Below are 26060 nucleotides of genomic sequence, written 5' to 3'. Positions count from 1 at the left end.
TTCCTGATGAAGGGGTTTTGCCTGAAACTTCGGATTTTCCTGCTCCTCGGATGCTGCCTGAACTGCTGGGCCATTGCCTTCCTTGTTGAAGTGGGTTCAGGATTCAAAAGTGTTCAAAAAATCAAATTGACCAATCTGCAGGACAAACAGAAGTAGAACCTTAGTTTTGATGCAGAGGCATCTTGTTTTTTTTCTAGATGTGGCTTTTATAGTTCTTTAATTCTTCATAAAAACCAAGTGCGATGAGACTCAGTGCTAAGTAGAAGTGGTGTCTGTCGTAGTTGCATTGGCAATGGTGTGTTATTTGTTACTTGTTGGTGACCTGACCTGTGGAGTTTCTGTTTAAATGCAACATTAAACCCAAGCTGACCTGCTTTTTCTGTCAGCTCTGAAAATCCAAGGGCTGTAATAAGAGAAGAGGCACTATTTATCCCCCAACAAATGCAAAAAAACCAGATTTTCTACTTTGTGCAAGTTAATATTCAAACTGGCTGCGACAGTTCTTATTGAACCAAGGTCATTTCTCATGTTCTTTCAGAGGAAGCAATTGTTGCTGACAAAGACACTTTATTGTCTACACCTCATTACCATTGCGAGGGTAACAGTGGGCTGCCAATTTGAACTGCTGCAGTCCATTTGTAAATTGTAACTAATTGTTAGAAAGAGGGTTCTGTGATTTTGATCTAGCAACAGGGAGAGAATGGGCGTAACGATTTAGATTAGGTTCCCTACAGCGTGGAAACAGTCCACCCCTACCCTCCGAAGAGTAACCCACTCAGACCAATGTACCTAACACTATGGGCAATTCACCTGCCCCACAAATCTTTAGACTGTGGGAGGAAACCCACACAGACACAGGGAGAATGTGCAAACTCCACACAGACAGTCGCCTGAGGCGAGAATTGAACCTGGGACCCTAGTGCTGTGAGGCAGTAGTGCTAACCACTGTGCTGATCAGCAATAGTTTCAGTGGATTCTTAATTCCAGATTTCTCTTTTTTAAATTAAATTCAAATTCCAACATCTGCTGTGGTAGGATTTGAACCAAGGTCACCAGAGGCTTAGCTGAGTTTCTGGAGTAATAGGCCAGAAATAACACGACTAGACCATGGTGAAATTCTAGGTTTGATTTCCAGAGCAGTAGGCTGGGCCTTTAGAGTGCTTGTGTAATGATGTGATGGCAAGTGACTTGGCTCAGGTCTACCCCAATGTGTTTAAAACACTTTGGCACATCCTGAGTTTGTGAAAAGTCACTTCAAATTGTTGCATTTGGTCATTAAGTGAGATGTCTTCTGTTGGTGCTTTTCTCCAGATCCTCTGTCTCAGCCCACCATCTTCTGTAATGGCAGCTTGGAGAAGCCCCCACTTATGCTGGTCTGTGCAGTGGAGAAAGGCAGAGCCTATACTGTTCACTGGAGCAGAGGAGAGTTCACGCTCCCACACGACGAGCATTATTGGCTATCAGAAGACAACAGAACCTTAATCATTCAGAGCGTTCAGGAATCAGATTCTGGCAATTATACCTGCACTGTCGAAAACCCCGTCAGTAAAGGCAAGAATACATGCCGGCTGATCTTCACGAGTAAGTTTGTCAGCATTACATTGAATTCTGCAGAACTTAGGCAGAAGAGGCTATTTGGCCAAGTATGACTGTGACGGTGTTTCAGGTCCACCTCTTTATCTACCCTGAGTGTTATGTATGCTCACTTTAATGCACCTGTACTATTCACCTAGTCATCCAATTGGATTGTAGTTTCACAATCGAACCTCTGTCTCGGTAGTGTTGCAAGCACTTTTGGGTAAAGGTCCCCAACATATGATTCCAAGGGGAACATAGTGGATAAACACTGACACATCTTTCACCCAGAATGCTTTCTCTTATTCCAAACCATGCCCATCGTCTCAGTTGTAATTCATAGAAGATGGTTCATTTCACCTCATGTGACCTAATAACTAAAACTTTCACCACCTTATACACACACAGAATAGGAAAAATATATTATCTGGGGAAGTACAAAAAACTGGAAAGTCAGTTCAGTAAACTTCACTTCCCAATTCTCATGTTGAGATGATCCAACTTCACCTCGCTCAGCCTTTGGTATTCTTTCTTGGAATATTCCATGGTGTTTTTTAAGTACAGACTGATTCACTTATCAATTCAAAATTCACAGCTCACTACTACAGGAAATGTAACTGGTTTTCTTCAAGTTTGACTTGAGTGTTTTCACTACAAAGTACAGGCAGCTTCTACTGGGGAAAACAGTAGCACACTCTTCTGTATATTCCCCTCTCTCTTCCCCACTCTCTGCCGGTGTCTCTGTCACTTCTTTCCAATTCCAACCTGCCTTTTTAGCTGAGAACCAATCGGCTTTCCTTGTAGACAACTCATCGGCTCTGATCATTGGCACATTTCATTTACTCATAGACACAAAAAACAGAGTTCACAATTGGCATACAAATTCTTGCTGTGCTTTTGTGCAGCTATCCTGATAAATTTCCATTTTTCAAAACAGTTCTTTCTCCTTAAAGTCCACATGTTTTAAAGGGTCAGAAATAAAAATAACACTGCTCATATCCCTTGGACCGTGGAGCCAATTTGACAAGTCTGCCAACATGAATATTTACAGGTATATGCTCTCTGAATTCTAAAAATCTGTATATTTCTCAACACTCCTGATTTGGAAGATTCACTATCCTTCCACTGAGGTAACTATTCTCTGAACTGTCTTGTATCTTCCTGGTTTGGAGAAACTAAAATACATTCTAAAGTGCACACTGGTGTCTGATGAACAGAGCTGGAAAAATCCCTACTTCGGACCTGAAAATTAAGGAACATTCACTCATCTTAGCTTACTTTTAAGTTCAGAAAAATCTAATGGTCCTGCATGTTTCCCTATTGCATGTTAAATACCACTGTGTATAAATATCCTTCTATTAACGCAATGGATGTTTTCCGTCACCTGTTTTCTGACACATTTTGTATTAAGTGACTGTTCCAGAAGGACTCTCTGACCTTGTCTTCTTTGAAAAAAGCCCTTTGTGAAAACAACCAACACTTATATGCCATTATTTTGAAATCAAACCCCAAAGTGATAAATCTTACTATGATACTATTTTCATCATGATGTATTGATCTGTATTTTGTGTTGAAGAGTGGGACATGAACTGACAACATTCTGATTTAGGGTGAGAGGGTTACCCTTGGAGCCTCAGCTGACATTTCAGTGGGCTTGGAGATTGTGTAGTCAGATAGAAGGGAGCCCCTTCATCATCTTCAAATGTTTGCCATTGGTTCTTTATCCACTAAATTGAGTTAAATTATAAAGGACTAAATATGTTTTCCTCTGGCAAGAGTTAGTTAAAGACCAATCATTTCCTTTCCTTTTAGGTCAGCAATCCAGAACTCGACTTGGGTTAATTCTGACTGGTGTTCTGTGTTTGACAGTAGTTGTGTTGATCACTGTTCTTGAGCGGTGAGTATTCAGAATATATATTTGCCAACAATACCAACTTGTAGAGGAAGTGACAAACTTTTACAAACCAAGAGGTTTAGCATAAAAATCAGGAGGATTTAGTGTAAACCAGTGAAGTTTAACAATTATAAACAACATTATTGATTTATTTAATCTCCACAGATGAGGTCACTTTGTAATGGTATTACTGCATCTGAAAACAGATTTGGAAAAATCTGTTTCGAAGTCCTACCTGTTAACCAGCATATTAGTGAAGAATCTATTCTGCCATCAGAGTTACATAATATGATACTCTTTAAAAAAAAGTGTTTTTTTTTTGGTGTGGTGGTATATTACAGTTTACTCATGAAGTCCAAGTTACTGTACCTACATGCATTTTTACATTATCTCTAACTCCAAGCTACAACATAATGATGGTAGAAGCTCCAAAGTTATTTCTATCACCAGGAATCTCTCCCTTTCCCACTACCAGCCATTCCCACATATTAGAAGGTTTTACAGGTTTATACTCAGCTGCATTATGAACACACCTCCCTTGGGATGGTACACACTAAAACCCCTAGTGTTTAGTTTAGAAACAGGGCCATTTACTACTGCACCATGAGATCGCCCTGGCAGTTCTTTGCAGCTATTCAACTAGTTGCAGTCCTTTGTTCTTTCCATAAAGCCCATCATTTATTTAATTCTTCAAGTATTTATTCAATTCCCTTTGATTGTTACTGTTGCATTGTTTCCCATCACGGGTTCATGAACACAGTTAACTAGCATGTGAAGTCCACCATTTGCTATCAATTTAGAAAGTTTTGTTTGTTAAGTAGCAGATTAGATACAGTGAATGAGACAGAGAAATATGATTCATGACAGATGGGAACTATTTACTCAACAGAGAAGTGGAGTCAGTGCTATTGGAATGGTGGAATGCTTATCCCTGATGTCTCACAGTCTTTGGCTGTTTTTGGTACTAACAGCCTTCCCTGCGCTGTTGTTGGGACCTCCTGGTCCTCTCCCAAGATGATGGTGCCTCGTGTCTGGATCCTCACCGTCCCTCTCCCCACCTACCTCTGGCAGTAGCCCTTATTTTGGGGGTTGGCACGTATGCTGTGCCAATTATCTGTCTAAACCCTTTCAGCCAATGACCACGGGGGTTTACTCCTGATGCAGGATCACCATTGTCCCCTTATCCACCTCCATTTGAAGGTTAAGTTATCAGTCAGCTGGTCAGGATCAATTAGCTCAGTTGGTTGGATGGCCAGTGAAGGACTTACACCCGACTCTCCTGCTCCTCAGATGCTGCCTGAACTGCTGTGATTTTCCAGCGCCACATGCTGACTCTCCAGCATCTGCAATCCTCACTTTCTCCTGGATGGCTGGTTTGCCACACAGAGTGATGCTAACAGTGTGGGTTCAATTCTCATGCTGGCTGAGGTTACCATGAAAGGTTCTCCAACTCCACATCCCCCCCCTTGCTTGGGACATGGTACCTTCAGCTTAAAATGCCACCAATCTCTCTGTATAATCTGGTAAAATTTATGCCACTTTACCTTTAGTTGTTATTCTTTCAAAGACTAGATGTCCTATTTTCCTAAAGATTGCATTGTTAAGGGGATAACATGATGCCTGATAAATCTTTGGCATCAGTCTAACAGAATTCTATGTTTTTGGTGATTCCTGTGATTTTTCCTTTGTTTTCATCTGATAGAAATTATTTATATTTCTATAAGGCTATTTGTTGTTGGAACACTCATGCTACACAGGAAGTAGTGTGAAATATGGAATATTCCAAAATATGGAATATTAAAAGAATTCAGTTTTAAAGAGCGTCGCAATTCAACTGCCCGTGCTGTTTGCTCCTCACATCCTGACTCTTACTAACTTATTTATTTCTAAGATCCAAGTTCCCTGTTTTCTTCATAATGTATTAAAACTACTAGAATGGATTATATCAAAATCAGGGTGGCTATGACACATAAAACCATCATTCTCAATCCCAAAGGGTTTGACTGACGTTAAATACCATGTAATACCAAATGTATATTCTTAGCTTTGGGGGTTCCTTCTTAATTTTTCTTTGTACAACTGGATCATTTTAAGCAGCTTTTTTTTCCTGAGGTTCTGCTCCTATCTAGGATTGATTTGAGGCTTAGCAACATGGGTTAATTGAATGGCCAGTTTGAGGAATGCAACAAAATGCCTCATTCTGCATGGAGACAGTTATTTTCAGTTTTGTGATGTTTCGTAAGGATACAGGGCCCAGGAAGTGACTTCTTGGTATAGCTGCCTCACTGCTTTGGGAGCCTAAGTACGCTTCCCAATGGGACAAATATCCTCCCTGTATTTAATTGTCCTGGCATTAGTTGTATTGCAGTATGTTCGTATCTGGAGTTATATTTACATTGCATGTTATTTTCCCCAATTTCTGAACATTCATTTTGGCGGTCAAGGGTAAACCCTCAGGCTGGGCTGTTTGGATTTCTAACAGCATAGCTAAACCCCTCCACTTTCCGAACAACATTCTTTACTTGGGCTGTGCCATGTCTGATTCTGGTTTGTCAGGATTGGAGAAGGCGTTGCATATGATGATTGGAATTCCTGGATTGTAATCCCAATGGATTCCAATGTGGATACTTCCCATTTGTCGTCATCTTGGACGAGGGTTACCATCAGGCCACTGGGGCTGTAGAAAGGGCAAGATCATGCGTTCCTTCTGCTAGTTAGGGCAGTCTGTGCTCTCTAACTGCGTTTTGTTTTGCATAACTAATGAGCCATTCATAAATTATATTGTAATTTATAAAGGATGAAATCCGATTGTCCTTCATGTCTCTACATCCAGCCAAGATTTGGACAAACGTGTAGCTGTAATAAATGGAGCTGGCAATAGTTTTCGATATGTTTTCTTTCTGCCCCTCCTTTATCCTGAACACTGATGCTCCCTCAATCTGATGGAATGATCCCAGCTGTAGAGTTATACAGTCATAGAGGTGAATAGTACGGAAATCCTCAGATTTTATTGTGCTGTTGGGGACTTTCTATATCCACCCAATTTCTGTCAGCATTTTCTGCTGCTCCAATTCAACCTTCCAGGCTGCCTTTCCTTTCCCTCCCTTCCTTTTGTCAGGCCTGCTTTACTTAGTTTTCATTTTCATTTCAGCTTCCCCAGCAGTCCTACACTAGGCTATTGGCCAGGGATTCACTCACACTTTCCAGTTGGCCGTAATGTTTCAGGTATTTGGATGGCCACAGTTCCGGGGGAACGGAATGGTCCCAATGTGGTTGTTTTTATCAAACCGGATGACTTCTGCACCCCATCTGATACAATGTATCAATTCATCTGGGGCTATTTCAGGATATAATATCAACTTTGCAAAGTCAGAGGCTGTGCCTTTGGGGGACCTTAAGGAAGTGCCAGAGGTTGAAGGTGGCCCTAGTTTTCCCTTTAAGTGGTCATGGGCGGGTTTCCGATACCTAGGTATTTTTTATTACCCCCATGTTTGATCGGTTATTTTGGACTTAACTTTGTTCACCTGCTCGACAATATTAGGCAGGATCTCTCCAGAGGTGGGAGGCTCTTCCAATTTTGTTTTTGGGCCAAGGAGCCCTTATTAAGATGAATGCCCTTCCTCGTTTGCTTTATCCAATGCGTATGCTCCCTGTAATGTTTCCCAGGTCAACGTTGCGGAAACTTATGGGTTGGTTTAGTTCCTTTGTCTGGCGTCATGGGCGGCCCCTCATCAAACTTACTAAATTGCAGTTGCCTCAAGGAGGGGGAGGAGTTGATTTCCCAGACATCAGGAGATATCAATTGAGTTCCCTGCTGTCCTTTGTCTGCGAATGAGCAGGTAACGCTGCAGGCTCAACATGGATGGATATCGAGGCCTCCCAGGCAAAGTGCCCTCTTTATTAACCTGTTGTTCATGGATAAGATGAGGACAGTTCTGGACCACTGCCGGAACCCCATTGCCATTAGTATGGTGAGGGTTGCTTATCCAAGACTTCGCCACTCACCTCCATAGTTAGTATGCCGGGATTCCGATCAGGGATGATGGACTCCGGGTTCAGACAATGGGCATGGAGAAGAGTTTCTAGTTTGGGAGACTTGTTTGAGGGGGGAGATTATGATGTCCTTTGAGCTGCAAATACGGACTGCCCAGTAGAGATCCTTTCCATTTTTTTCAGGTTAGGGATTTCATTCAGAAGAAGACTACACTTCTCACTAAGCCCTATTGGCCTGATACAGAGAGGTTGTTGCTACATTCCACAATATCCTTTCGGTTAGTGCCCTCTATCGCTTGCTGGATGGCAGGGCCTGGCAGGATATTAACCAGTTATGTGAAGTCTGGGAGCAAGAGCTTGGATTGGAGATCTCTTCTGAAACATGGGAGGACATATGGGAGAATGTGCGTAAGATCTCAATCTGTAATAGGACATATGCTATGCAGTTAAAAGTTCTGCACAGAGTTCATTTCGCATCAGACCGTCTGGCAAAGTTTAAAAAAGGGGCATCTCCAATGTGCCCCAAATGTAAAGTAAGTGTAGGTACTCTTACCCATTGTTTCTGAACATGCCATAGGCTCTGCGTTTATTGGAGTGCTATGGTGGAAGAGATAGGGAGGACTGAAGTTAAAGTAGACCTGACATCTCTCCTTCTAGGTCTACTAAATTTATCATCTTTAGACGGGTGTGGAAAGAAACAATTCAATATTCTTACTTACTGTGCATGGAAGAGTATTGTGGTGAATTGGGTGTCTGAGAGCCTACCGGGCTTGCTGGGATGGCGAAAATTAATGATGGAGCACATTCCCTTGGATTTTCTCACAAATATGGTGCACCATACAACAGACCATTTTTATAAAGCGAAAGTCAGTACTGCAGATGTTGGAGATTTGAGTCAAGAGTGCGGTGCTGGAATAGCTCAGCAGATCAGGCAGCATCTGAGGAGCAGGAAAATCGACGTTTCGGGCAAAAGCCCTTCATCAGGAATGATGCTGGGAGCCTCAGGATTGGAGAGATAAATGGGAGGGGGGTGGGGCTGGGGAGAAGTTAGCTGAGAGTGCAATAGATTAGATTCCCTACAGCGAGGAAGCAGGCCCTTCGGCCCAACCAGTCCACACTGACCCTCTGAAGAGTAACCCATCCAGACCCGTTTCCCTCTGACTAATGCAGCTAGCATTTTGGGCAATTTAGCATGGCCAATTCACCTGACCTGAACATCTTTGGACTGTGGGAGGAAACCCATGCAGGCACAGGGAGAATGTGCAAACTCCACACAGACAGTCACCCAAGGCTAGAATCGAACATGGGAACCTGGTGCTGTGAGGCAGCAGTGCTAACCACTGTGCCACCATAGTTGGATGGAGGTGGGGTAAAGGTGATAGGTCAGAGGGGAGGATGGTACAGACAGGTGGGAAGGAAGATTGACAGATGGGACAGGTCATGAGGACATTGCTGAGCTGGAAAGTTGGAACTGAGGTAAGGTGGTGAAGGAGAAATGAAGAAACTGTTGAAATCTGCATTGATGTCATGGGGTTGGAGGATCCTGAGGTGGAAGATGAGGTGTACTTCCTCCAGGCATCAGGTGGTAAGGGAGTGGCAATGGGGGAGGCCCAGGACCTGCATGTCTTTGGCAGAGTGGGAGGGGGAGTTGATCGGTATGGTTGTCCTGGAGATGTTCTCTGAAACTCTCTGCAAGTAGGCGTCCTGTCTCCCCAATGTTGAGGAGACCGCATTGGGAGCAACGGATACAGTAAATGACATGTGGAAGTGCACGTGAAACTTTGGTGGATGTGGTAGGCTCCTTTGGGGCCTTGGACGGAGGTGAGGGAGGAGGTGTAGGTGCAGGTTTTGCAATTCCTGCGGTGGCAGGGGAAGGTGCTGGGAGGGGAGGGTGGTATGTTGGGGGGCATAGACCTGAGGAGATAATCGTGAAGGGAATGGTCTTTACAGAAAGCGGATAGGGGTGGGGAGGGAAATATATCTTTGGTGGTGAAGTCCGTTTGTAAGTGGCGGAAGTGGTGGAGGATGATGCAATGTATATGGGAGTTGGTGGGGTGGAAGGTGAGGACCAAGGGGGTTCTGTCCTTGTTGTGGTTGGAGGGGTGGGGATTGAGGGCGGAGGTGTGGGAAGTGGATGAGATGCACTGGAGGACTTCTACCACGTGGGAGAGGAAATTACAGTCTTTAAAGAAGGAGGCCATCTGTATTCTGTGGTCTGGTCCTCCTGGGAGCAGATGCGGCGGAGGTGGAGGAATTGGGAATAAGGGATAGCATTTTTGCAGGAGGCAGGGTGGGAGGAGGTGTAGTCTAGGTAGCTGTGGGAGTCGGTGGGTTTGCAGAAAATGTCGGTGTTGAGTCAGTCACCATTGATGGAAATGGAAAGGCCCAGGAAGGGGATAGAGGTGTCAGAGATGGTCCAGGTGAACTTAAGACATTTTCGAGTTATTTGGATACAGATTTGTCTGCTATTGTAACTAGGGCATTCATTTAACCAGGATGTTGGGTTTGCTGAGAACTGGACCCTGGAAGGGGGACTCCTGAGTGAATATGGTATATATACAACGCTCCTGTGTTTTGTTCAGGAGTTTTGCACCGAGCAGTGTTATTTTGTGTTCTTTTGTTTTTTTTTAGTCACTTACTTATTTATTGGTGTTGTTTTGCACGGTGTTTGGTTTTGTTTTGTTTTATAGGGTAGGTTAATACTTAGTAGACAGTAGTTGTATTGTAATTTCCGTTTTTTTATTATACTGGTATTTGTTTTTTTATCACTTTATACTTTTATAAAGTCAAAAAAGATTTTTTTTTTGCGAATAAATATATTTACAAAAGTTAAATTCAAATTGTGCTTTGACAGTGTTCAAACCCAAGACTCGGGATCAATAACTGGACATCCGAATTAACAGTCCAACAATAATACCAATAGGCCACGACCTTCCTTGGATAGAGTCTCCTATGATTTTAACTATCTTTGGTTGACCATGCCCTGCAGTAGCACGGCCACAGGTGAATGAGGAAGTAGGTAAGGATTCTCATCTGCTAGCTCCATCATAGCTTACTAAGCAGGTGGTGTTATGTGGGCTATTAGCCACATGGGTAGAATGTTGACCCATTGAGTGGGAAAATTCTCTTCGAAATGTTTCAATTCAGACGTTCAGTTGCCCCTTTCCACCGCCCGATGAGTGGGATTGGTGTGTCACATGCAACCTATAACCAATTTTCATTTGGCATTTCAAAGAAGACATTTCTGGTGAAGTGGGAGCCCTGGTACTGTCAACCTGGAATGGCAATTCCCATCTGCAGAACACCTCAGACAGGTCGTAGCTTGGCTTTAGTGAGGACATTTATTTTTAAGCAGGGGGAGGTTTGGAATGTCAGTATCTTGATTTAGACTTATATTTAGATTTTATTGTCACGTACAGGAATGCAATGGAAAGATTGTAATGTCGCCACATAAGGTGACATCTTAAGTACCTACATCAGAAAAACATAGGCCGAAAACTGGCAAGAGGCCATAGGGGAGAATCTATCTGGGTGGGTGCCCAAGGCCCATCAGGAGGAGGTGCCTACTGTATCGGTGCCCAGTTCATAGGATTTATGCTGGAGTCGATGGAGCCATCTCTGTATCTGCTTTTCAGCCTGATACCAGCCACAGTTCAGATTTTTTCTTGGGTAACTTTTGCCAAATAATGTCCCCCAGTTGAGCGAGTCTGTAGAAACATAGAAAATAGGAACAGAATAGACCATTCAGGCCTTCGAGACAGTTCTGTTATTCACTATGATCATGGCTGAGCACTTAGAGCCACATTCGCACTTTATCTCCATAATCACTCTTGCCCTAAGAACTATATCTAACTCTTTTTTCAAAACATTCAATGTTTTGGCCTCAGCTGCTTTCTGTGGTGGAGAACTCCACAAACTCCACTCTCTGGGTGAAGAAATGTCTCCTCATCTCAGTCCGAAATGGCCTACCCCACATCCGTGGACTGTGACCCCTGGCTCTGGACTCCCCGGTCATTGGGAGCATCCTTCCTGCATTTGCCCTGTCTTGTCCTTTTCGAATTTTATAGGGATCCATGATCAAGGGAGCACAAGCATCTGGAGATCAGGGAACACCATGAGGGTGGGGCTTGTCGTCAGCCCAATTAGATGGAGGCATGCTGAGCCCAAAGAGTGGGAGTCAGCACAGGCTCCCCCTGTTGGTGCCAGGCAGGTATGACTGTGAAGGTGTCGGACATTGCCTGCAAGATAGTGAGATCAACACTATTAGTAATGGAGTTGGGCGTTGAGAGTTTTATCGAGGTGGGAGCTGTTATGGTGGCTTGCCTAGTTACTCAGTCTGCCACAAAATTGCCGTTGGCAAGGGGCTCTCATCAACAGGAGTAGACTCTCACCCCGCCTACAAAAGAATGCTCTGTTCAGTCTTTGATGTCATGTCGAGGTTTCGGATCAAGTCAGAGTGCAAAATAGGTTTACCATCAAATGTGCAAAAATAATTCAGTGCACGCAATGATGTTGAAAGCTGGGTTTTAATAGTGTCGACACTGTCATACCAGATGTTACCAGGAATGCAGGTGCCTGGGTGTATTGAACAGAGTGTGAGGTGTAAACTGAAACTTGAAAGGGTTCAGAAAAGATTTACAAGGATGTTAACAAGGTTGGAAGGTTTGAGGTATAGGGAGAGGCTGAACAGGCTGGGGCTGTTTTCTCTGGAGAGCCGGAGGCTGAGGGGTGACTTAACCGAGGTTTATAAAACCATGACAGGCATGGATAGGATAAATAGACAAAGTCTTTTCCCCAGGGTGGGGGAGTCCAGAAATAGAGGGCATAGTTTTAAGGTGAGAGAGGAAAGATTTAAAAGGGACCTAAGGGGTAACATTTTCATGCAGGAGATGGTGTGTATATGGAATGAGCTGCCAGAGAACATGGTAGAGGCCACTACAATTACAACGGTTTTTTTTTAGATTAGATTCCCTACAGTGTAGATACAGGCCCTTCGGCCCAACCGACCCTCTGAAGAGCAACCCACCCAGACCCATTCCCCTACATTTACCCCTTCACCTAACACTACGGGCAATTTAGCATGGCCAATTCACCTAACCTGCACATTTTTGGACTGTGGGAGGAAACCGGAGCACCCGGAGGAAACCCACGCAGACACGGGGAGAATGTGCAAACTCCACACAGACAGTTGCCTGAGGTGGGAATTGAACTCGGGTCTCTGGCACTGTGAAGAGGCAGTGCTAACCACTGTGTTACCGGAAAAAGCATCTTGATGGGTATATGAATAGGAAGTGTTTAGAGAGAAATGCTGGCAAATTGGACTCGATTTATTTAGGATATCTGGTCAGTGTGGATGAATTGGACCGAAGATATTGGTTCTGTGCTGTACATCACTATGACTCTATGACTGTACTAAAAAAAGAACTGCATACGCTACAAATGAAGTAGCTGTTTGTGAGTACTCAAAATGTTCGTATGTTGGATATTTAAAATTACTCCCCTGTATGATGTGGTGTTTATAAATCGGGAACTCCTGTACATTGATAATGCACAACCAATATTCCATCTCAGTTTGCAGGTGGCTGTGTGTATTTGTTCCTCAATTCTCTCTCCACACTGACTTTTGTGGAAGCGGAAGTCAGAAGTGGATCATAGCAACCAGCTACCCCTCCCCCATACCAGCTGTCCTCTCCATTTAAATCCCAATGACTCAGCCTGCACCAGGGATTTTATCAATCTGTCTTTCTCCCTTTCACATTCCCGATAAGTGCTTCCTGCTGCTTCTGAAAGCTCATTACCTTAAACTCATCATTAATGATTTAGATGCAAAAACTAAGTGTGCTATCTCCAGGCAACACAAAGCCTGGAAGGGCGTGCTGTGAGGGGGATGCAGAGATGCCACAGTGTGATTTGAACAAGTCGAGTGAGAGTGAGTGGGCAAATCTATGCAGATGATATTTCGTGTGCACAAATGACAGGTTACCACTTTGGTAGGAAAATCAGGAAGGCAGATTATTATCTGAATGATGACAGTTTAGGAAAGGCGAGGTGGAATGAGGCCTGGTGTCCTTGGCACTCAGTCACTGAAAGTCAGTGTGCAAGTTGGTGGTGAAGAAGGAAAATGGCATTTGGCCTTCATGGCATAAGGATTCAGTACAGGAGCAGGGCTGTCTTGCTGCAATTGTATAGTGCACTGATGAGACCACACTAGTGCGCTGTTTTGGTCTCCTTCTCTGAGGAAAGATATGGAGCGAATGCAGCAAAACTTTACCAGATGGATTCCTGGGTTAATAGGCCGGACATATTGTCGTCCCGTTCCACCCTCAGTCGAAGCAAAATGCTCAGAGACACAGTGTAGTTTTGCCTCCTTCATCTTTATTCCAGGCCCTGGAGGGAGAGAGAACAATCACCCATGTGCACAGGGACATGAGTTCACAGTCTTCTTTTTCAAACAGCAGTGCCTTAATGAATTATATAATCATTTTACAGAGAGGAGCATCCAGATAAGGCAATATATATATTGATTGAGTGACCGTTACAATCAGCGAGTGTCAATAGTAAAGATTAAGCCAAAAGTGCTGTTACACAACAAATGTTCTTAACCTTAATGGTGGCTCAGTGGTTAGCAGTGCTGCCTCACAGCACCAGGATCCCAGGTTTGATTCCAGCCTCAGGTGACTCTCTGTGTGGAGTTTGTACATTCTCTTTGTGTCTGTGTGAGTTTGCTTCCCACAGTCCAAAGCTGTGCAAGCCAGGTGAATTGGCTATGCTAAATTGCCCATAGTGTTAGCTGCATTAGTCAGAGGGGAAATGGGTTACTGTGTGAGAGGGTCTGTATAGACTCGTTGGGCTGAAAGGCCTATTTGCACACTGTAGGTAATCTAATCTTAACTGCCTTCACTTAATGAACACTTTTCACCTTGTTAACTGATCTTACATACTAAATGCTTCCAATATTGTTAATTGGTTGTACGTATTGAATGCTTTTCCACCGTGTTAACCCATTACCCTTGCCTCCAGCACCCCATTGTTAACTCTAAGTTCTTATTTGATCTGGGTCACGGTCACCTGAACTTCTAGTTTCACAAAACTCACAACTTCACTCTTTCCCTACCTGCTCATACCCGATACACATTCTCAGTATGAAGAGAGACTGGATTGGTTAAGAATTATACTGGGTCAAGTCTAGTGTCTGGTGGCTCAGTTTGGCTGATGATGCAATTGTTTCTGGCCTGAGTGGTAAATTCAGGTGAATATGTGAAGTATAAAATAATATCTTTTTGAAGTTTAACATATCAGTAAAATTATAATGCGGAGCAATGGAATGTACATTACACTCTGTAATTATACCTTCCTTCAGGGCTTTTTTTCCGTAACATATACCGACATGTTTCTAACTAATCTTTTGTACCTCAGCATTTGATAATAAATCAAATCAAATGCTTTGGAGTTTCTATGAATGAGGGGATCTCATAGAAACCTATAAAATTCTGACACGACCATAGAGTCAAAGAGAAGTACAGCACAGAAACAGACCGCTCAGTCCAACTCGTCCATGCTGACCAGATATCCTAACCTAATCTAGTCCCATTTGCCAGCATTTGCTCTATATCCCTCCAAACCCTTCCTAGTCACGTACCCATCCAGATGCCTTTTAAATGCTGTAATTGTACCAGCCTCCATCAATTCCTCTAGCAGTTCATTCCATACACTCACCGTCCTCTGCGTGAAAATGTTGCCCCTTAGGTCTTTTTAATATCTTTCCCCTCTCAACCTAAACCTATGCCCTGTAGTTCTGGATTCCCCCACCCCAGGGAAAAGACTTTTTCTGTTTACACTATCCATGCCCCCTCATGATTTTATACACCTCTATAAGGTCACCCCTCAGCTTCCAATGCTCTAGGGAAAACAGCCCTAGCCTATTCAGCCTCTCCCTATAGCTCAAATCCTCCAACCCTGGCAACATTCTTGTAAATCTTTTCTGAGCCTTTTCAAGTTTCACAACATCCTGCCGATAGGAGAGAGACCAGAATTTCGTTGCCAGAAAATCCTGTCTTGTTCATGGTGTTCCTTTATTGCCATCGTACTCAGCCTGGCCTTCGCCAGAGTCTAGACCCACTGCAATGCGGTTGACTCTTAACTGCCTGGTGAAACAGCCGCTCAATTCCAGGACAATTAAAGGCAGAGGGAATAATTACCAGCAATGCCCACATCATTCCTGTGTAAGAATTAAAAATGTCATCTGTAACAGCTGATCACAATGAAACATTCTCATAGACACAAACTCTGGGAAGTTCTAAGTCATAAGAATCCATTTACATTTAACTTTAAATCAAGTTATTGGGAAATATCTAGATGGGATTGATCAGACAGGGTAGATTCAGGAAGGATTTTCATGATGGGAGTTTAAAACCAGGGATCACCATCTGAGGATTTGGGGTAGGCCATTTAGGATAGAAATGAGGAAACATGTCTTCACCCAGAGTGGGGTGAGCATATGGAATCCTCTGCCACAGAAAGTGGTTGAGGCCACGACATTAAATATTTTGAGAAATGATTGAGGTATAGTGTAGACTTGGAGTAGTATAATTGTACCACTTCCTCTGGCAGCTGGTTCCATACATCGTCTGTGGGAAAATGTTGCCGCTTAGGTCACTTTTAAATTTCACCCACTCACCTTAAACCTGTGCCCTCTAGTTTTAGACTCCCTTACCCTGGGGAAAAGGACCTTGGCTATTCATCCTATTCATGTCCCTCATAATTTTATAAAGCTCGACAAGGTTACGTCTTAGCCTCCTCTGATTTAATGAATTCCGGGGTCTTGTCAGATGTGGGAGTTTAAGGGTTACTGCGGATTATATCTGCTGTAAATGCTGTTGGATGCGAATCTTCTTAGCTCGAGTGGATTGGTTGGAGAGACAGATAGAAGCGGTGAGGAATTTGCAACAGCAACAGTATGTGATGGATGGCAGTTATAGGAAGGGGGGAAAGTCTCAGATACAGTCACATAGATGGGTGAACTCCAGGAAGGGTAAGAGAGGTAGGCAGCTAGTGCAGGAGTCTTTTGTGGATATACCCATTTCAAACAGGTATGCTGTTTTGGAAAATGTAGGGGGTGATGGATTCTCAGGAGAACGTAGCACGAAAAGCCAAGTTTCTGGTATTGAGACTGGCTCTAATGCAACAAGGGGTATGTTGGCTTCCAAGAGATCAATTGTGTTAGAGGATTCTGTAGTCAGAGGTACAGACAGACGTTTCTTTGGCCAGCAGAGAAAAAGCAGAATGGTACGTTGTTTCCCTGGTGACAGGATCAAGGATGTTTCAGCGAGGGTGCAGGATGTTCTCACAGGGGAGAGGGGTCAGCAGGAGGTCATTGTCCACATTGGAACCAATGACATTGGAAGAGAAAAGGTTGAGACTCTGAAGGGAGATTACAGAGAGTTAGGCAGAAATTTAAAAAGGATGTCCTCAAGGATAGTAATATCTGGATTACTCTCGGTGCTACGAGCTGGTGAGGGCAGGAATAGGAGGATATGGCAGATGAATGCATGGCTGAGGAGCTGGTGTATGGGAGAAGGATTCACATTGTTGGATCATTGGAATCTCTTTTGGGGTAGAAGTGACCTGTACAAGAAGGATGGATTACACCTAAATTGGAAGGGGATTAATATACTGGCAGGGAAATTTGCTAGAACTGCTCGGGAGGATTTAATCTAGTAAGGTGGGGGTGGGACCCAGGGAAATATGAGGAAAGAGATTCGATCTGAGATGGGTATAGCTGAGAACAGAAGTGAGTCAAACAGTCAGGGCAGGCAGGGACAAGGTAGGACTAATAAATTAAACTGCATTTATTTCACTGCAAGGGGCCTAACAGGGAAGGCAGATGAACTCAGAGCATGGTTAGGAACATGGGACTGGGATATCATAGCAATTACGGAAACATGGCTCAGGGATGGGCAGGACTGGCAGCTTAATGTTCCAGGATACAAATGCTACAGGAAGAATAGAAAGGGAGGCAAGAGAGGAAGGGGAGTGGCATTTTTGATAAGGGATAGCATCACAGCTGTGCTGAGGGAGGATATTCCTGGAAATACATCCAGAGAAGTTATTTGGGTGGAACTGAGAAATAAGAAAGGGATGATCACCTTATTGAGATTGTATTATAGACCCCCCAATAGTAAGAGGGAAATTGAGAAACAAACTTGTAAGGAGATCTCAGCTATCTGTAAGAATAATAGGGTGGTAATGGGAGGGGATTTTAAATTTCCAAACATCAACTGGTACTGCCATAAGTGTTAAAGGTTTAGATGGAGAGGCATTTCTTAAGTGTGTACAAGACAATTTTCTAATTCAGTATGTGGATGTACCTACGAGAGAAAGTGCAAAACTAGACCTACTCTTGGGAAATAAGGCAGGGCAGGTGACTGAGATGTCAGTAGGGGAGCACTTTGGGGCCAGTGACCATAATTCTATTCGTTTTAAAATAATGATGGAAAAGGATAGACTAGATCTAAAAGTTGAAGTTCTAAATTGGAGAAAGGCCAATTTTGACGGTATTAGGCAAGAACTTTTGAAATGTGGGTTGAAAATGTGTTGCTAGAAAAGCGCAGCAGGTCAGGCAGCATCCAAGGAACAGGAGAATCGACATTTCGGGCATCAGCCTTTCTTCAGGAATGAGGAAAGTGTGTCCAGCAGGCTAAGATAAAAGGTAGGGAGGAGGGACTTGGGGGAGGGGTGTTGGGAATGCGATAGGTGGAGGGAGGTCAAGGTGAGGGTGATAGGCCGGAGTGGGTTGGGGGCAGAGAGGTCAGGAAGAAGATTGCAGGTTAGGAAGGCGGTGCTGAGTTCGAGGGATTTGACTGGGACAAGGTGGGGGGAAGGGGAAATGAGGAAACTTCTGGGAGTGTTGCTGAACAAAGAGACCTTGGAGTGCAGGTTCATAGCTCCTTGAAAGTGGAGTCGCAGTTAGATAGGATAGTGAAGAAAGCGTTTATTATGCTTCCCTTTATTAGTCATAGTATTGTGTACAGAAGTTGGGAGGTTATGTTGCGGCTGTACAGGGCATTGGTTAGGCCACTGTTGGAATATTGTGTGCAATTCTGGTCTCCTTCCTATCGGAAAGATGTTGTGAAACTTGCAAGGGTTCAGAAAAAATTTACAAGGACGCTGGCAGGGTTGGAGGATCTGAGCTACAGGGAGAGGCTGTACAAGCTGGGGCTGTTTTCCCTAGAGCGTTGGAGGCTGAGGGGTGACCTTATAGAGGTTTACAAAATTACGAGGGTCATGGATAGGATAAATAGACAAAGTGTTTTCCCTTGGGTCGGGGAGTCCAGAACTAGAGGGCATAGGTTTAGGGTGAGAGGGGAAAGATATAAAAGAGACCTAAGGGGCAACTTTTTCAATCAGAGGGTGGTCGTGGCTGGAATGAGCTTCCAGAGGATGTGCTGGAGGCTGGTACAATTGCAACATTTAAGAGGCATTTGGATGGATATTATGAATAGGAAGGGTTTGGAGGGATATGGGCTGGGTGCTGGCAGGTGGGACTAGATTGGGTTGGGATATCTGGTCGGCATGGAGGGTTGGACTGAAGGGTCTGTTTCCATGCTGTATATCTCTATGACTCTATAATTATGCCGTACTAATCACTGAGAGACACAGATATGGACAGTGCTTGGGGCAGTGGCTGTCATATTCCTCCTCTTGCCTCGAAGTCTGTAACTGTCGGAGCCAGTTACAGGACTGTTTTTTAATTTCAAAAGTATACGTTATTCATAAAAACATCTTTATATATAGTCACAAACACAGTACAGTGGCATATCAAAGAAACAAGCAAACATTAGAGCTTGATGCTATCTAAGAAAACAAACCACAGCTGTCTCTTACTTGTGTAAGATTATATTTACATACAATGAGGCACCAGGAGGATCCTATAACTGAACAAATCCCCATTTAACTCAAATGCAAATTGCTGTTCTGAAGTGAAGCAGCCTCAGTATGCTGGAGAAGTGTCTGACAGGACCCAGTCTGACCTAAAGAATCAATAATGGATGTCAGGTAATTTAGAATTTGAGTATTGCTGAATAAGAGATATTTTGTCAAGTCTTACGTCCTCCACTCATTAGAATCAAACACGAAAGTACCAATTCAAAGAGAAAACCAACATTGGTGGTTCACACTGTTGCTTCATAGCGCCAGAGACCCGGGTTCAATTCCTGCCTCAGGCAACTATCTGTGTGGAGTTTGCACATTCTCCCCGTGTCTGTGTGGGTTTCCTCCTGGTGCTCCGGTTTCCTCCCACAGTCCAAAAATGTGCAGGTTAGGTGAATTGGCCAAGCTAAATTGCTCGTAGTGTTAGGTGAATGGGGTAAACGTAGGGAAATGGGTCTGGGTGGGTTGCTGTTTGGAGGGTCAGTGTGGACCTGTTGGGCCGAAGGGCCTGTTTCCATAACGTAAGTAATTAATCATTTAGACAGCATGAGAGAAGAATGCTGATTGGTTGGAAAGTGGACTCTGACACATGGAAAATACACGCACTGATGCTGATCGAATGTTAACTGCCAAGCTTTGTTTACATTGTAAGCCAGGCAGGCTGTCTCTGGACAGGGTATTGCTCTGAGAAACGCACCAGCAAATAGCTACCACCTGTTTAAAGTTGAAACAGCTGTGGTGTCTGTATATGTTCTTTCTGTCTGCACAGAACAGGGTCCTGTGTTTTAATATGTAGCTTCCAGTCTAAGCCACATTGAGAGCCTGGCTGTCAATCCTAATTTGCTGTAATCCTCTCGGGGACATCTTGCAATTGCCCAATTTATAGAATCGCATCTCATTTTGAACACTTTTGTTGTGCATCTTGCAAGTGCAGACTGGTTTGGTACGGTATGTACCTTGCTTGTTGTGAACAATCAAAAGGGCATGTTTTGTCATTGGAACTTACAGCCTACAGACCCAGCATTAGAACCCTCCTCTCATTCTGTATAAATATTGGTTTGGCATTTGGCATTCTTGTAATTAGTCCAAGAATGAGTGTGTGAGAGGAGAAAAGTGTTGTCAAATATGTCTTTCTTCAACAGCTGTGAGCCGTCAGCTATGATTTGTCTATACAACAATAACTGGACCAGAGTCACTATTTGCAGCATAATTCTCATGATCACAACCCATACATGGAAAATGTGTTTGTATTCATGTACAGAGGAACCTTGACTATCCGAATGACCCAGGTGGGGGAGTATTTTGTTCGGATAATCGAATGTTTGCTTAATACAGTTTACCCAAGCTTCGGGACCTTGAGATCTTGTTCAGATAATCCGAAATTCGGATAATCAATATTCGGATAATCAAGGTTACCCTGCAATTCTTTCAGATCCTGAACCCACTCAGTGCTTTCCTTTTATCTTATCACATTTGCTGCATTGTCCAGCTCTCTCATGTGAAATATGGAGAGATATTCCTCTAAACAACTCACAACAAAGAGGATTATATATCTATTCACTAAACTGCCATCATGACTACTGTACTAAATGAACCACCCTCTTTAATGCTACCCTTAGCATTCTGTTTCCCATGGGGCACACAGGTTTACATGTACACAAACATGTAGAGAGTCTGTTTACAGTAAACCTACCTGCATAGCTAGATTTTGTCATATTAACTTCAACAGGATTTTTTTTAGTGGACCCAATTTGGTTTGTTCTGGGGAAACACGAAGGCTAAGTCATAAAACCAGGCACAAGTTGCTTCTCATTTCCCAAATAGAATATATTTTACACCCAGCTCGAAAGAAACAAATAAAATGCCCAGTTCAGGTACCACCTCCAAGGATTTGACATGTAATCCAGGCTGTACATTCTTTTCCACTCATGGGATATTGGCATCACTGGCTGGGCCAGCATTTATTGTCGGTCCCCAGTTACTCTTGAGAAGGTGGTGGTGAGCTGCCTTCTTGAACCACCACAGTCCACATGCTATAAGTAGACCCACAATGCCATTCTGGGCAGTTCTAGGATTTTGACCCAGAAACAGTGAAGGAACAGCAATACATTTCCAAGTTAGGATGGTGTGTGTCTTGGAGGGGAACTTGAAGGTAATGGTGTTCCTATGTATCTGCTGCCATTGACTTTCTAGATGGAAGTGCTTGTAAGTTTGGAAGGTGCTGCTTAAGGACATTTGGTAAATTGCAACCTTTAATACTGAGGAAGTGCAGCATTTTCACAGCAATTTTCATTGAATGGGAAGTTTCGCTGAGGCTCTATGTTCCCTTGTCAAGGTCACATGGAGCTTTGTCAAAAGACAAACAGGGAAGTTGTCACTGTGTGAAAGTTGGTTGACACATTTCCCTATAATGTGATGAAGTTCAGAAGTACTGATATAGTTCATGATGTGCATTGAAACATTCTGAGAATGTGAGACTACAAATAGCAGTTCTATTCGTTAGTCTCTGTATTTGCAGTGGTAGTTGTTTGGAATTAGTTTGTGGTGCTTGCCAGTACATGATAATTGGTTTGATTAGACTTTTCACATTTCGTTGCTTGCCCGTACATTACATTCGACAACATTGTTGCACTCTGCTGCTGGGCAAATATCCCTGCTCTTTGCCAAAAACATTACAAACCCCAGGTCTTATAAAAAGGGTGTTGGTTTTGATGTTGGTGTGAATACTAACTATGAAAGCAGAAGACAGGTTAACCTGTTTCTAGTTACAACTGGTCTGGTAACCATAGGGAACACCTTAAAGTCCAGTGTTCATTCCAGAGAGCAAAGAAGCTGCCTGGAAGAGAATTAGACATGTGCTGTCACAAAAGAGTCAGTCCACTGGGTCAAGAATTAGTTAGGAAGCAGGATTCAGAAACTAATAATAATGGGTACTCAAATTGGCAGGCCACTGGTGATACCCATGGGATCTGTTGGTAGACTCCACTTTTCACTTTATCTTGACATGGCCAATCTACAAGAAGAGTGATTTAGAGCGGCACTGTGGCTCAGTGGTTAGCACTGCTGCCTCATAGTGCTAGGGATCCTGGTTTGATTCCAGCCTCAGGTGATTCTCTGTGTGGACTTTGCACATTCTCCCTGTGTCTGTGTGGGTTTTCTCCCACAATCCAAAGCTGTGTCAGATTAGGTGAATTGGCCATGCTAAATTGTCCACAATGGTCAGGGGTTAAATGCAGATGGGTGGGTTACTCTTTGGAGGGTCAGTGTGAACTTGTTGGGCCAAAGGGCCTGTTTCCACACTGTAGGGATTTTATGATCTACATCCAAGTTTGTTGATGGCACAAGGAGAGGGTACACAGGAAAGTGTAGATGCAAGCAAAGATTTTCACAAAGTCATTGGTTGATTAAATGAGAGAGCTGATGTGTAATAGATGGGGACCAAAATGGGTAGTATGCGATCACTCACATTGAAACTGAGGTAGTGCGATCAAAGTTGTAGTGATTAGAGCGAGGTCAGCCAGATGGGCCTCACTGAATATGAGTTCCCTGATTGGGGCAGTTAATCTGGTCCAATCAAGGAGCCCTAGCTGATACATATAAAGATGAGTGACAGAGATTCTGTTCACTCTGAGAGCTGGCTGTGAGGAAGCCAGACCTGTGTCAAGTAGTTTGCGCGTGTGAATAAAGGGTAGCTTGGTGACGCGATACTGGCCTCTGTGAAGTTACTTCAAAATTGTTTCAAAATGTCAAAATGCTAGATTGTGAAAGTGAGCTGAGAGATTTAGGTTTCTAAGTACAGCAAAAAAAGCATACAAGGTTACTGGGTATTGACAAAGCTGAACTTAAAAGAGTACTCAAATATTTTAAAGCTATTCAATCATAGAGTCTGTCGGCATCATTAGCTAGACCAGTATTTATTACCAAAACATTGTTCTTCATTTAAAGAGGGGAGAGGTACAAAGGACTGAATGTTAAGCTACAGCTGTACAGGGTTCTGGTTCAGTCCCAGCTGGAGAACTTAGGAAGAGGTGTTGTAAGAGGTTATGGTCTTGGAAGGGGTGCAACACGATTCACCAAGTGATGCCAGAGCCATCAGTTACAAGAGGTTACAAAGACTAAGCCCTATTCCTTTAAGTAGCGATGGTCCAAATGAAGTAACCAATGAAACAGTGCATTCCGGTGTATTGCTAATGAGTCTTAATTAAGTAGAAATTGCTTGCCTGGCTTTGGGCAAGAGCAAAGAATGAAAGGTGGCTATTCCATACGAGGAGGAAGCATGTGCCAATACGCCAGTGAGGCAGCCAGAGCTCTGATTTCAAGGATGCTATCAAAAGAGACATGAGATTGGCCAAAGCTACAAAGCTGCCCGTGCCTTTGGGTGAAATTTGATCTAAAATGCTGCTGTGAGGTTTTCTGTGTTGAAGAACTTCAATAGAGACGAGTATTAAATCAATTTACCAACCTGTCCTTCCCTCTGTGACCAACTCCTCTCTTCTAATGAAATGGCAACAGTCAGATTAAAGCCGACCTAGTTCCTGAGTCCTAGTCATTGTCATTGGCGCCACCTCGTGCTCCCGTGAGGAGGTTGAGCAATTCATCAACTTCACCAACACATTCCACCCTGACCTTAAATTTACCTGGACTACCTCTGACACCTCGCTCCCCTTCCTGGACCTCTCCATCTCCATTAGTGACGACCGACTTGACACTGACATTTTTTACAAACCCACTGACTCCCATAGCTACCTGGATAACACCTCTTCCCACCCTATCTCTTGCAAAAATGCCATCCCGTATTCCCAATTTCTCCGCCTCCGCCGTATCTGTTCCCAGGAGGACCAGTTCCACCATAGGACACACCAGATGGCCTCCTTCTTTAGAGACCGCAATTTCCCTTCCCACGTGGTTAAAGATGCCCTCCAACGCATCTCGTCCACATCCCGCACCTCCGCCCTCAGACCCCACCCCTCCAACCGTAACAAGGACAGAACGCCCCTGGTGCTCACCTTCCACCCTACCAACCTTCGCATCAACCAAATCATCCGTCGGCATTTCCGCCACCTCCAAAAAGACCCCACCACCAGGGATAGATTTCCCTCCCCACCCCTTTCCGCCTGCCGCAAAGACCGTTCCCTCCGTGACTACCTGGTCAGGTCCACACCCCCCTACGACCCACCCTCCCATTCTGGCACCTTCCCCTGCCACCGCAGGAACTGTAAAATCTGTGCCCACACCTCCTCCCTCACCTCTATCCAAGGCCCTAAAGGAGCCTTCCACATCCATCAAAGTTTCACCTGCACATCCACTAATATCATTTATTGTATCCGTTGCTCCCGATGTGGTCTCCTCTACATTGGGGAGACTGGGCGCCTCCTAGCAGAGCGCTTTAGGGAACATCTCCGGGACACCCGCACCAATCAACCAAACCGCCCCGTGGCCCAACATTTCAACTCCCCCTCCCACTCTGCCGAGGACATGGAGGTCCTGGGCCTCCTTCACCGCTGCTCCCTCACCACCAGACGCCTGGAGGAAGAACGCCTCATCTTCCGCCTCGGAACACTTCAACCCCAGGGCATCAATGTGGACTTCAACAGCTTCCTCATTTCCCCTTCCCCCACCTCATCCTAGTTTCAAACTTCCAGCTCAGTTACTGTCTCCTTGACTTGTCCGACCTGCCTATCTTCTTTTCCACCTATCCACTCCACCCTCTCCTCCTTGACCTATCACCTTCATCCCCTCCCCCACTCACCCATTGTACTCTATGCTCCTCTCTCCCCACCCCCACCCTCCTCTAGCTTATCTCTCCATGCTTCAGGCTCACTGCCTTTATTCCTGATGAAGGGCTTTTGCCCGAAACGTTGATTTCGCTGCTCGTTGGATGCTGCCTGAACTGCTGTGCTCTTCCAGCACCACTAATCCAGTGTTTGATTTTCAGCATCTGCAGTCATTGTTTTTGCATTGTCCTTGAGGAACTGACTGCCCAGCTTTTTCAGCTGAAATGTTGAGATCCCTTGCCTGCTGTCTGTAAAGCTTTACATATTCATAGCAGACAGTCCAAGACCTCATCTGTGAAACAACACAGCCATGCAAACATTTGGAGTAAGATTTCATGTAAGAAGTCTCATCGAGACTTTACTTTGTTTTCAACCTTGCTGAGTATACTAAATTAAATCTGAAAACTCTCTGAAAGGATTTTATGTGTGCTGTACCTTTGTGATGTATGAGACTAATTGAACATATCAAACTGATGACTATAACCACCCTGTGATCCAATTTCTATATTCCAGTAAAATGAAACCAATCCATTCAAAAAGTCTCCTATTACCAAATACTTGTCTTTGTTCTCAGGATCTGACTGTTTGCCTTGATTGAGTCACCTGAGTGTCATATAATCCCTAAAGCGCTGGAAGATGCCAGTTGGCCCATCAATCTTGCACCAATCCTCCATGCAGCATCCCAGCCATGTCCCCTGCATTTTCCATGGCTAACCTGTGGCACAGTGGCACTGCAGTTAGCACTGCTGCCTCATAGCGCCAGGGGCCCAGGTTCAAGTCCAGCCTCAGGGGACTGTCTGTGTGGAGTTTGCACATTCTCCTGTCACCATGTTAGCCAACCTCCTGGCAACTCACCTGTAACTATCAATCTTACAAATGTCTCAGCAAGGGGCCCA

At 44.1% G+C, this 26060-nt stretch overlaps 1 protein-coding gene across 4 annotated transcripts in view; it reads left to right on the top strand.

Moving 5' to 3' along the window:
- Positions 1-26060, top strand: part of LOC140455137 (hepatic and glial cell adhesion molecule-like) — a 66998-nt gene that overhangs the window by 28039 nt on the left and 12899 nt on the right. For 2 of the 4 annotated variants that reach the window (XM_072549805.1, XM_072549807.1), the window contains exon 3: positions 1312-1581. In XM_072549805.1, coding sequence (XP_072405906.1) covers positions 1312-1581 — 270 coding nt within the window. Of the gene's footprint in view, positions 1-1311; positions 1582-3387; positions 3473-10316; positions 10482-26060 lie in introns of all 4 variants that reach the window. The other 2 variants (XR_011952781.1, XM_072549806.1) reach the window with 2 other exon arrangements.

The sequence above is a fragment of the Chiloscyllium punctatum genome, chromosome 30 (genome assembly GCF_047496795.1).
Source record: "Chiloscyllium punctatum isolate Juve2018m chromosome 30, sChiPun1.3, whole genome shotgun sequence".
NCBI lineage: Eukaryota > Metazoa > Chordata > Chondrichthyes > Orectolobiformes > Hemiscylliidae > Chiloscyllium > Chiloscyllium punctatum.
This window is presented reverse-complemented; position numbering and strand designations above follow the sequence as displayed.